Source organism: Anabas testudineus, chromosome 17 (assembly GCF_900324465.2).
Source record: "Anabas testudineus chromosome 17, fAnaTes1.2, whole genome shotgun sequence".
NCBI classification, from domain to species: domain Eukaryota; kingdom Metazoa; phylum Chordata; class Actinopteri; order Anabantiformes; family Anabantidae; genus Anabas; species Anabas testudineus.
Genome location: NC_046626.1, coordinates 20,099,842 through 20,113,095, shown reverse-complemented (window position 1 = coordinate 20,113,095; position 13,254 = coordinate 20,099,842). Strand labels below are relative to the sequence as shown.

The window sequence follows — 13,254 nt, the reverse complement described above, 5'->3', positions numbered from 1 at the left end:
GGTCTCTGATCTCCTGAGTTTAGTTTTACTTGTCCAGTCTAATTTGTGCCAGTTCTGGACTCAATGGGCTCAAAGCAATGACACATTTAAGAGCATCACGTCTTCCCAGTAACAGTAGTCCACTTACTCTGGATGACGAATAAATGGAACTAGTTTGTCAGAGTAATACAGTAGTTCCTTTAAAAACTGACAGCGGTAACTGGGAGACTGTTTCTGGAAAGACGGGAATCTCAAAACTGCTGCATCTGCATGAGAAGACGTGAATAAAGGTAAGACAGAATTCCTCTCTGAATCTGTGAATCTATTTTTTGAGGGTTCAGCCACACTTTACTGGCAGCAGTAGTTAATGCTGATGAGATGTTGATTTCGTGAATTGGCTTCATGTTCAAATGTCGACCAGGTTAAAACAGTTTCTTATTTAACAGACTCTTTGTAATTGTATTGTGTAACTAATAGTTATTAGCTACTGTAGTAGGATCCGTGTTTTTTTTTTTTTTTATCCTCGTCTCATTCAGGTGAGTTTACGTCATGAAACGATTGAGTCCAGTTGCTTCCACATAATCTCACCTGCACGACTGAGAATCTCGAGACAAAACCACAGTAATTCAATCTGTTATCAACTGAGCAGAAAATCCTCATCAGCTCATCTGATCAGTTCTAGATCTAAATTATTCAAGTTACGATCAAAGCTTAAATATCCCTCGTGAACTATTTTCAGTTCCCTGGTTTTCTGCATAGATCATGAAATATGTTTTGATTTCCATCAAAGATCAACAAACCCCGTATTTCTATGTGATCTTCACTGTTGTGATGATGTTTTCATGTCAGTTCAACGTTTGCTCCTCACCTAGTGCTGCATGTTCTTCTCTGGACATCTGTTCATGAGACATCCAGCAGTGTTGTGGCGTGTCAGGTTCATCTGCAGCGTTTTGCCCCTATTTAGAAATTATAACGCTGTGTGAAATGTTTTTGGAAGTGGGGTTGTAGAAGCCATAGAGTATCTATCTAAATAGTTTCTAACACAGTAATGGAGTATTTACATATACTGAAAATTATCATTATGACATTTGATCTTATCACTACTGTGGTTAGCTATAATGTAATTCTCTTTTTATACACCAACCTCCAAATTCTAAATAAATGTTCAAACTAATTCATAAAAAATTTACATTTTATTTTCAAATATAATATTAGTCAATAATAAATGAAATTTAATTAATACTATGATTCTAACCAACAACTGGACGAACCATTAAACCGCAGGCTGATTTTTACATACAACATATTACAGATCATTTCCCAAACTGTAATGAGACAAAACCTCTTTTTATTGTCAAAACTGTTCCGACTTACGTCAACTCAAAAAAAAAGGACATTTTTTAAACCTTAAAAAAAAAAATACCAGGAGACAAACGTTTAACTGGTAAAAGAAACAAATCAAACAGTGAAGAAAGTGCTTTTTCTTTAAAAGATGTTTGTGTTGAAGTTGAAACTAGAACATTCTCAAGAAGCTCTGCTGACTTCTAATCACCTTTCACAGACTGAAAGTCATTCTTCCGACCTTTGACCTCTCCATAGCTCTGCAATGAGTTAAAGGGTAAAAAAAAAAAACCTCTTCACCTTCTTCTTCCCGTTTCAGTCTTAACTCGTTTCCTGACATCGCTGTAAATGAGCCCTGATTGATCTGTCCATGTAAAAATATGAAGGATTTCAGACTCTGATATTTACAATAGAAGCTGCTGCTCATGAGTGTTGAAGGTGTTAAAACAAGTCCAAGTGCTGCTGCTCTGTTTGAACTGACAGTTTCATTCCAGTAAAACATGATATAAGAAGAGTTCTGAGCCTCACAGGTTTTAGAAAAGTAGCACAAAGTCCAATTTACAACAAACTGATCGAGGCTCGTGTTGTTGGAACTCCCCCCAGTCGCCACTAGAGGTCAACACATGCTCTGAACAGCAAAGGATTGAAGCTTAGTTAGAAATGATCCACTGAGTCGATCCTAAAGTACAATTTATACATTCAAATTACACAAATAGTGCAATTAATGTACTTAGTGTTCCTCTAGTCACCAATTCATGTGGTTAAATGTAGAATCAGATGAACAGTGATTTAGATTTGACTATGAAAAAATTATTTTATGTAAATAATTGTTATGTAGATCTCAGATGACATTTGGTGAAAATAAATGGAGAAAACAACATTAATCCAGTAATAAAAAGGATGTTTATGCCTAAAACTGGACAGTTTTGGTTGAGAACTCTTCAAACTTCACAGGAATGAAACTGTTCAGTTCTTTAACAGACTGAAACGTTTCAGGCCAACACGTCGATATAAAGCACTTGAATCCTTGAACTCACCTTCTAATAGAATCTACAATCATATATTTCTATTTTCCATAATGAGTCGGAGTCTTTCACTCGACGTAATACAATGCTTTTTTGGGTTTTTTTATATTAGCAAATATTCAAGAGCAAAACATTCTTGAACGTCTCGTCATATACTTCTAAAAGAGAAACAAAATAAATTAAATCAGTTTTATTTTTTTGTACATACTTACATGATATGAATTTACGTATTATTGAGCTTTAGCCGTGTTGAAGGCTGCAGCTGCAGGTTGATGATGAGGATGAGGACATGGATTTCCTGCTGAGATGTGATGGAGTTCAGTACCTTAATGTAAATCTGACAGACGGCTGCAACTTGCCCCCCCCCCACACCGATCCTGTATCAAAACATATCTCACGCTTTCTAATGGGTGATATCGTAAAAACTATTTTGTTTATGTGTAAATGTCCCATTTAAAACTTTAAAACTTTTTAGATGACACATGAAAAAAAAAATAAAGCGACTTCAGCAAATACACAACAGAAAAATAACAGAGGGGGCAACACTTAGTTTTAAAAGCCAGAATTTAGGTTCGATTGTCCTTTTCTGCCACTTTTTCGTGTTCAGTCGGCACAAATGAGCGTTATTTTCTTGTCCTGGACGACGGGGGCTGTACGTCCTCTCAGACTGGAGCTCGACCCAAACATAAACGTTGCATGTTGTGGTTATTAGCCTGCGAGGCACAATTCGGGGCAAAATAAAAGTCCTCACCCCTGTGCCTTAAACTCAGACTCTGTTTTTTCTTTTCAGTACAGGCAGCAGTCTTTAAGTCTGCGTAAATAATCCACCTCCACGTCAGCCACCGGGGGGCGCTACATGTTGTAAGCCACGTAGATGGGGTCCAGCTGGTCGGCCAGGAAGCCGTCCCGCAGGTGCATGCGCTGCTTCTCGCCGCGGGAGTTGATGGGGATAACCCCGATGTCAACCACCACCACCACACCCACTATCAGGTAGTGCTCCTCCAGGACCACGTTAGTAACCAGGGGAACCAGGTCCAGGGCCTCCTGCTCCGAGCCATCCAGCTCCACCACCACCACCAGCAGGTTGGTCCATGTGAACACCGCGCTGCGGGCAAAACGAGTGGTGATCATTTTGTATGCTGTGACTCATCAACTCATCTGGGACTTATTAATTTATCACATTGATTAAATGTTACTGTCATTTCTAAACTGTTAACAAGGTGTCGGCAGGTTTCATAGCAAAACAAACTGGACTGTGGACCTCGAGGACCAGGATTGAACCCCCTGCACCACAACAGTCAAACACGGGTCCAAAGACGAGTGTCGGACCAACTGGTTTGATTAGAACAACTGAAACGAGCTACTGGATTTTTAAAAGGCTGCTGATCTTAGTCAACGTACAGAAGTTTATGTCTCCACGGTTTCATGTTGTAGTGAGAAACTAAATATTTTCAAGGTGTCGCTGTCGAACTGCATCATGTGACTCGACTTACATTAAAGTTTTTCTACAGCAGAACAGGTTTTGTGCTGATTGAGTCTAAAACTATCGAACGTGCACGTGATGTGTGTCCCACTTCTCACCACTCTGTGATGCTCTTGTGCGTCCTGATCACGGAGGTCTCGATGTCGATGGGGTGGTAGCGCATCCCTCTCAGCTCCATGGCTTCCTCCAGAGCACCGACCACGTACAGGGCGTCATGTCGCTCTACAAACGTGCACACACACACACACACACACACACAGCAGTAACTTCATTATAAACTTATCTTTGTTTAGTTTGTTTTGGTTCAAACACAAACCCTGGTTTAAAATCAGATCATTAAAATGAACGAGGTCACATCTCATTTAGTTTCATTTCTTTGTGGTTGATGGAACTTTAAAAATCGGCCCTGAAGCTGTTTAGTGTTTATTGAAACTGTGGATCGTGTCTTTACCTCCGCTGGCATCGGTGAGTTCGGTCCTGCGGAGGAAGCCGAGGTATCCGGTTCGAGCCCAGACGGTTTGCGTGTCTCCGAAGCTGAGTCTGGAGTTGAAATGATCCGACTGCAGCGCCTCGTCTCCATAGACAGTGAAGTACCCGCTGGCATTGTGGCCGCTGTGAACCCAGATCTAGAGACATATAGAAGTTTAGTTGTTTAAAGTAGTTTTTAATTATTAGTTTTTAAGTACAGTGAAGAGGAATTACATGTATAATTATTGTTTAATGCAACAAACATATTTCCTTAATTAACCTATTTTAAGATATATGTATGTTCATGTCTTTAAAGCTCAGACTAACCTCTCCCAGATGTGATTCTCCCATTGGTCCTTTGGTCTCTGGGTTTGCAATGATGATTCTGACACCCGGCAGGATCTAAAAAAGCAAAAGTCAAGTGAAACAGAAGCGAAATATTGAGCATCAGTGTGTAAATTTAACATTTCAGCCACATAAACACAAACTTACCTTCCCAGACTCCATCAGTGGCAGACTGTGTGGTGACCCCCTCTCTACTAATCTGACTCTGAAAACACAAAACATTAGACAATGAAAAATACTTATCTGTGCATGTGCTGTCTGTATCAGCAGCAGATTAGAACCAGGTCACAGTGTAAATAGCTGTTACAACCAGCGGCGACCCACAGTATCATACAGAACTACATTCAGACTGCGTCAAAGAGGTGTTGGTTCACCTGTATGATCGTTTTGGATGTCAAACATTACATATGATGATACAGAGCATATTTCAGTGTACTGTAGTAGGGTGCTAAATTAATTTTATGTATGAACTAAACACTGAAGCATAAAATCAGAGTAAATAAAAGTGACTTTTTATCCAACACTGCCATCTAGTGGTTGGGACGACATAATGAACCACTGTTCATCACCAAACATGAAAACTAAATATCACAAGTCTTCAAGTGTACTGAATTCTTCTTAAACAACAAGTAGCTCTTCTGATCGACAGCACTACTACACGAAGCAGACAGTGGACCTCGAGGACCAGGACTGGCCACCACTGCTTTATACCTGCTGTTGTACTGTGCTCAAAGTTTAATGACCTGAAATAAAGGATGCTGGGAAATAATAATTATACTCAAACCGCTAACACTCCAAACAATAATTGATCCCAAAAGAGAAGCAGGAGTGGCTGGTTGGTTAGATTATAAATGGGAAACTGAGTGTGTCTGGTAGGAACGGGCCTGTTTAAATCAACAGTGATTACATGTAATCATGCAGCCTGACCGTTATATTTATCCACAGCAGGACTGAACAGCTTCACTGCTTTGTGTACTTTGACTGCTCTGGATGAAAATGACATCAGAGCAGTTGCAGACACAGACTCGACACCATAATGATGGTCTGGATCAGAAAACTGGAAGTTGGTAGACACACTGGGAACGTTTTGGGTCTGGCAGCTGCTCCTGGCATGTTCAAATTTACATTTTTCACTTTGGGCTGTGAGCTGGTGTCTAGCTGAGCCGAAGTCGTCTCACTATCCCTCGTTTAGTCCCAACAGGGCATCTTGTCAGCAGGTGTTATAATACATTTCAGTTGTGCTTGTTATCCAGGAGCAGTTGTCCGTCTCTGCTCCTCGAAACAACCTGTTCATTACTTGAAGACATGAATATTAACATTAATGTTGAGCCCCTCCAGCTATTTTCAAAAAGTCAGGTTCCTGCGTTGCTATTTATAGCATCACCCAGCAAGAAATGTGACTCAGACTGGGTTTGATGGGACGACTGGGTGAATTTTCAGTGCATTTCTCTCTGACGGGAACCGTTGTAGAGGAAGTGGAGCTGCTCCGAGTGTGACAGCTGGGGCGTCGAGCTGACATGCCTGAAATCATCATATTGTCTTGAAGAAACTTCCAGCATCTCGTTATGTTCCAACTTTTTACTCTCAGCCTAGAATGATGATTCTTATCTGCACACCTATTAGAATAAGATTTATTCTGGTGGTGTTTGCTGAGCTGCCGGCTCTTATTCACAAACAGTCTCCTGCTTCACATTCATAAACTCCACATTCACACAGGAGCTGACGGCTGCACTAGAATCCAGATCCCACAGGACTAAACACGAATCGCCTGGGACAGAACAGATTTAATGTCTGTGTGTAAAAACATTACTTCTTATATTTAGTCTGTTTTGCAACGTTTTTGATCAAATGACTCTTTTTCCTAATTATCTATAAACATATTAGTAAAATAAGGAGCAGCAACGTTAGGCCTCTCCTCCTGAGTTAAATAAGCTACTCGAGCCTCCAGTAAACAAACCGTCTCATGTTTCTAGTCATGAAACACTTGTTAGTGTGACTATTAAGATCAGAGTTAGATGTTTAGTATTTTAGCAGGACACTTATTTGGTCGTTCACGTTAGTGATGCTACAGGAGAAGATTCTGCCATCTAACAATATACTGTAGATTTTAAGGAAAAGTCTTTCTGCACAGTGAGGGTCAGTATTTCTGCACCACATCATTAACCGTGTACAAACTTTCAGGAAACTCTGTGCAATAGTTGTCGAGATATTTCATTCTGGATCAAAGTGTTGCACCAACAGAGCAGCCAACCTCAAACTGCAGGTGATGAATAAAGATGAAGAGTAAAGCTCATGTTCGACTGAGTGTTGAGGATAAGGACGTTTTACACCATCCTGTTGTTGGGGGCCGAATTCTCAAAGAAATCAATAAGTAATATTTGTTTAACTCACCTGTCGTGTCGCAACGCTCTCATATCCACATACACAGTTGTGGGATCGGGTCCTGAGGTGCCCTGAGGAACATCAGAACAACACACGTTAATCCTACAGGAAACACAACGTCCTTTAGTAGAACTACCATATTACAACAATACTACAAAACAAATCCTGCTGCTGCTGCTACTGCTACTACTACTACTACTACTACTACTACTACTACTACGCCTACCAGGATGCTGGAGCTGCTACTGTTCGTGCATTAGTGCTCACAGAAACAAGCTTTTCCCTTCACAGCAGAATGAAAAGCTTTGACAGCAAAGGTCCAACAAAACCTTTCTAACATTGACAAAGTTGTGGGGAGAACAACGTGAGCAGGAGGGGTACGATTTTTGGAGCAAAGAAGCAAAACATAATATTAAAATAAAGATTTTTTCAACCGGATTCTTTTTAATAAACATGCAAACAAACGGCAGAACAAAAGTATTTAAGGTAAAGAAAAGAGGGGAAAGTGAAACCATGCCGAGGAAGAAGAAAGAGAACGGGTGATGAAGTAGTGGAGTAATTAAATGCTGGTGTTACTATTTACACAAAAGTCTGATGTATCCTGCAAACAGTCAGCTAGAAATCTGAGGTCTGTTCACTGATTCTACACAGAAGTAAAGAAAATTAAATTTTAAAGTAAAGTCAAGAGAATAACATGAGACCCCCCGACCTCTGTCTTCCTCCACCGTCCCTGGATACAAGAGAAATTGTCTGCTTTTGTAGAACCTCTAAAATAATCTAACAGAACCGACCTCCAGCTGCAGAACAACATGCCGGGTCCACAAACCCAAGCTACAAATTTTTCAAGGCCAGTGTTTAAGCCTGCAGGTGGTGTTCAGAGCTGAAAATCTGATTTTTAGTGGACTATCGTTAAAAAGCCGATGAGTGATGTGCTGACAAGCAGAGGGGTGGAGGTGGTGTTTATAGGGGGGTTAATGGTGGTACCCTACCTGGTCGGCAAGCTTCCCCAGCCTGTGAGGCTACAGCAGCAGAGGGACGAAGGAGGAGGAGGAGAAAAGTAAAAGGGGAGAGGAGGAAGTAGGAGGGAGGGCAGAGACAAAACCAAGTATGAGATATGTGGGTGGGGTTTAGCTTAAAGCAAATGAAGGAGGAGGAAGGACTCAAAATGAAAAATGGAAAACTCAAAGAAACAAAACAAAACATGCAGTCAGAACGGAAAAGATGTCTCAGCCAAATGTTAGTTTGGTCATTTGCAGCTGTAGAAAAGGTTTTTAGTAAAACTACCACAGCTGAGTGTTGGATTAGTTATTAATCTGATCGAGTTCAGGTTAGGAGTCAAATCGCTGTTCAGTAAGTAGCAGAACTGACAAAGAGCCACGTTCAAAACCTGTAATAATCTTTAAATGTGTCTTTATACAGTGTCATATCTTTTCAATTCTGTCTTTAACATGATGTGATTGTTTGGACCATAACTAGAACTGGTGCAGATGATAAATCTTTTCATTCCTTTTTTTAAGAACAGATGAAGTTCTGAGATTTGAAATAGATTTGATCTCCTGAACAAACATCAGCTGAAATGTGAGAGCAATGATCAGCTTGAAATGGAAGGATGAGAGACATCCACACCGGACTCTGCAAGTCTCAGGAATAAAAAAAGAAGATATGACTGTGTCATCCTCTAACTCGGGGGGGGGGGGGGGGGGGGCTGTCATCTCTATCGTCCCCACAGACGTCTTACCTTTGCTAGAATCTGGACTGAATACATCAGACAGTATCCTGAGATGAAACTGATATCCAGTGTACCACACGTCAAAACTAGATGCACAAGTAGAAGTGCTCTCACACACCTTCACCAGGATAATCTACATTATAATCTATACTGATAATCTACATTATAATCTATACTGATAATCTACATTATAATCTATACTGATAATCTACATTATAATCTATACTGATAATCTTCATTATAATACTGATAATCTAAATTATAATCTATACTGATAATCTACACTATAATCTATACTGATAATCTACATTATAATCTATACTGATAATCTACACAATAATCTATACTGATAATCTACACAATAATCTATACTGATAATCTACATTATAATCTATACTGATAATCTACATTATAATCTATACTGATAATCTACATTATAATCTGTACTGATAATCTACACAATAATCTATACTGATAATCTACACAATAATCTATACTGATAATCTACATTATAATCTATACTGATAATCTACACTATAATCTATACTGATAATCTACACTATAATCTATACTGATAATCTACATTATAATCTATACTGATAATCTACATTATAATCTATACTGATAATCTTCATTATAATACTGATAATCTAAATTATAATCTATACTGATAATCTACACTATAATCTATACTGATAATCTACATTATAATCTATACTGATAATCTACACTATAATCTATACTGATAATCTTCATTATAATACTGATAATCTAAATTATAATCTATACTGATAATCTACACTGATAATCTACATTATAATCTATACTGATAATCTACATTATAATCTATACTGATAATCTAGATTATAATACTGATAATCTACATTATAATACTGATAATCTACATTATAATACTGATAATCTACACAATAATCTATACTGATAATCTTCATTATAATCTATACTGATAATCTACATTATAATCTATACTGATAATCTACACTATAATCTATACTGATAATCTTCATTATAATACTGATAATCTAAATTATAATCTATACTGATAATCTACACTATAATCTATACTGATAATCTAAATTATAATCTATACTGATAATCTACATTATAATACTGATAATCTACATTATAATACTGATAATCTACACAATAATCTATACTGATAATCTACACAATAATCTATACTGATAATCTACATTATAATCTATACTGATAATCTACATTATAATCTATACTGATAATCTACACTATAATCTATACTGATAATCTACATTATAATACTGATAATCTACATTATAATACTGATAATCTACACAATAATCTATACTGATAATCTACACAATAATCTATACTGATAATCTACATTATAATCTATACTGATAATCTACATTATAATCTATACTGATAATCTACATTATAATCTATACTGATAATCTACACTATAATACTGATAATCTACATTATAATACTGATAATCTACCAGAATAAGTAAATAAATATCCATAAATCAAAGAGTTAATTTCTATGTCAAATCAAAAGAGAAGCCACTGAGTTCAACATCAATGTTTTCACCATTATTATTTCCCATAATTAATAATGAGCCACTTCCAGAAGCACCTAGTTTGTCAAAGGTGACTAAGAAAAGCAAAATAAAAGCAGGAGCTAAACTCTGACTGACCTGCAGACAGATCGCCAGGTTCACTCTGCAGCCGAAGGAAGTGCTGACGGCTCGAGGGTGGAGTCCCAGGTCCTTGAAGAGTTTAGAGAAGGACTGTGTCAAGGCTATCCTGGGACGCTCCTCTGCTACGACCACACAGGTCCTCACCCGAGACAGGTCCAACCCCCGAGACTAAAGGAAACCAGACAGATGAAGATTTGTCAAACAGCATATTTCTGATCCTCAAAGGATTTCTTGTTAGTTCAATTGATGAAATGTCACTTTGCGAGATCCCTTCACCTTCAGAGAGTCCGTCTGCAGGCCCAGGCCCTTGGTGCAGAGCTCCATGACGCTGTAGGAGCAGAACGTGTCACGAACTTTGTACTGACTGACGGCCGACAGCCACAGAGCCGGGTTCACCTCCAGCTCGGACGGAGGAATCAGGATGGACTGGTGACCTGAGTACACACTGCAGAGAGAAACCAGATCAGGGTGCTGAGTCTGAACTGACTGATGGTAACAACCCTTCAGAAGTGTACGTGATGTTGAGAACGCAAAGCCGAACATCACGTTATCTCTCACTTTGATTCCGTGGCTTTCATTAGGTTGTGTTAGTACCTACCTAGTGTTAGTCAGGCCTTTATCTACCATATTTAAAACAGAGTTCAACGTTTAATTTGGATTTTTGCTCTGGTGCTTTTAGCGTCCTGCCTCCTCCTGAATCAAACAAATTAACAAGTAAAACTAAGCAGCTTGTGTGAACCACATATGTCTCACCTGCAAAGGCACCAGAGGACGAAGCCCAGGCCGCAGTAGGGGTCCAGGCAGATGGCGACCTCTCTGGACGGGTAAAGCTCACACTGCAGCTTGATGGAGCGACAGAAGGCACTGGTGGCTGTGTGGGACATCTGCAGCAGACGGATGCATTTATAGTTCACACGTAAACAGAGAAACACAACATGCAGATTCTGCTCTGGTGAAGGTAAAATGATTAACTAGAAACACAGAGCAGAGATGACTCTAACTGAACTTCTAGTGAGGAGCCCGCGGAGAAGCAGTGACCGGATGAATCGATCACCTTTTATTGTTTTTCCTCTTTGTGTTTTGGCCCCAGCGCCCGTTGGAGTGTTCATATTCCAGCACTGACTGATTTCCTCATTAAACACAGTGATTGAACATAATGGACAAGAAATTAAGCAGCACATGAGAATATCTGCGGCCATTGTTTCCTCCTGTCCTGTTGATTACTGTGTTTCTCAAAGCGTTCATTAGCGAGGCTTCTGAGCTGCTTTGTTCCCACTGTGATAACAGCTCATGGTTATGGGAAAAAGGTGAGGAGGGGTTTTTCATGGCACAGGTACGACGGCCAGTGATGGTTTTACACCTGTCTGCTTAACAACAATGTATTGGATCAGTCACTTGTTAGTTCTATAGCGCGGTGTGTGAGGTCACTTCATTACCACAGATTTGAAACACCACAAGTCCGATGTTAGGGCAACTGAGATGAATGGTTTCTGTGGCCACGCTGGGCCGTGTGTTGGACGTGTCCGATGATCCATCTTCACACATATTAGACTAACAGGACTTAGGCCATGACTGATGTGTATAATTGAGAAATGAACACAAAGACATATAAAATCTTCACCTCTCCTCCACAGTTACAGTTATAAATTTATAATGTTATAATGAAATGCTGCTTTTTTTGAATGAATTAAAAGATTTAATTTGCATCGTGCAGGGTTTGATGTAACAAACGTTTAATGAGCTGATCAATAGACTCCGCTCAGTGCGTTTACCTTGACTCCAGCGAGCATGCCAGTGGTGGAGACACTGAAGTCCAGGTAGGCCAGAGTGTCGGAGTTGGACGGTTTATACAGCAGAGGAGGTTTCTTCTTTGGCAAATCATCTAAAAAGAAAATCAACATAGTAGCATCACAACAAACTGAATCTTCTATTAAAATCTTTAATGTGCTTTGCTATTTGATTATATATTACATATTACATTTACAGTGTTTAGAGTTGGCAACAGACTGACAGAGAGAATACACATCATACATGTTCCAGTTTGTGTTTGTACCTGTGTCCATGACGGGGGGCCAGGTCCGGAAGTCCACAGCGGTGCAGGCTTCTTTCGACCTCAGCAGTTTAGAGATGAGCTGTGTGGTCATCACACACACCGACCGGCTCACCTGCACCACACAGTGCAGACAATAAATGAATAAATGCTCACGACCTGAGCAGGTCACCCCTTTGCCTCTCCCCACCCACTGACAGGTTTGTTCCTGTTGAACGTATCCAGAATCAGATTTATACAGCTGTGTATATAAATTATAACCAAACCTTCACCTTATTTAAAACTGCTGCCAGCTCCTACTGACAGAATCAGGATCCTCAAAAGCGAGACGATCATCAAAGTTGAAACCTTAATATTCACTATATGTTTAGTAAAACCGTTAAATTCAGCTTCCTGTTAGATTTACAGCAGACTAACAGAAGCTCCGACCTCCTACACGCCGTCTGCCAGCTCTCGAAGAAGATGAATGAGGCTTGTTACCCACAACTCACATTTATTCACTCATTTCTGCAGGATGCTGACTGGTTTCCAGGTTTCTACAAGCTGTCAGCTCCTTTTGCCCTTTCACTCCGTCTTTCTCAGGTTTTTGATTTCACAGCTCTGTGAATGATTTGTAACACGACTGTTTGGCAAAGTGGATTCAACAGGAAGTGTTGAGTCTGCCCACACACGGCAAAACAGTGGCAGGGATGATTCCACATATGCCTGGTTTTGTCAATCTATTCTCAGATGCCAGTTTAACTTGAATATACA

At 39.5% G+C, this 13,254-nt stretch overlaps 1 protein-coding gene across 5 annotated transcripts in view; it reads right to left on the bottom strand.

The window, feature by feature from the left end:
• Positions 1–1,305: 1,305 nt before the first annotated feature.
• The window catches only part of LOC113171999 (disco-interacting protein 2 homolog C), a 128,064-nt gene continuing 116,115 nt past the window's right edge, over positions 1,306–13,254 (bottom strand). For all 5 annotated transcript variants that reach the window (XM_026374761.1, XM_026374760.1, XM_026374758.1 and 2 more), the window contains exons 27-37: positions 12,505–12,616; positions 12,224–12,333; positions 11,205–11,335; positions 10,728–10,896; positions 10,449–10,619; positions 7,033–7,094; positions 4,789–4,846; positions 4,624–4,698; positions 4,280–4,454; positions 3,927–4,050; positions 1,306–3,450 (exon numbers count right to left, since the gene is read on the bottom strand). In XM_026374761.1, coding sequence (XP_026230546.1) covers positions 3,198–3,450; positions 3,927–4,050; positions 4,280–4,454; positions 4,624–4,698; positions 4,789–4,846; positions 7,033–7,094; positions 10,449–10,619; positions 10,728–10,896; positions 11,205–11,335; positions 12,224–12,333; positions 12,505–12,616 — 1,440 coding nt within the window. In that variant the 3' untranslated portion in view covers positions 1,306–3,197. The remainder of the gene's footprint in view (positions 3,451–3,926; positions 4,051–4,279; positions 4,455–4,623; positions 4,699–4,788; positions 4,847–7,032; positions 7,095–10,448; positions 10,620–10,727; positions 10,897–11,204; positions 11,336–12,223; positions 12,334–12,504; positions 12,617–13,254) is intronic.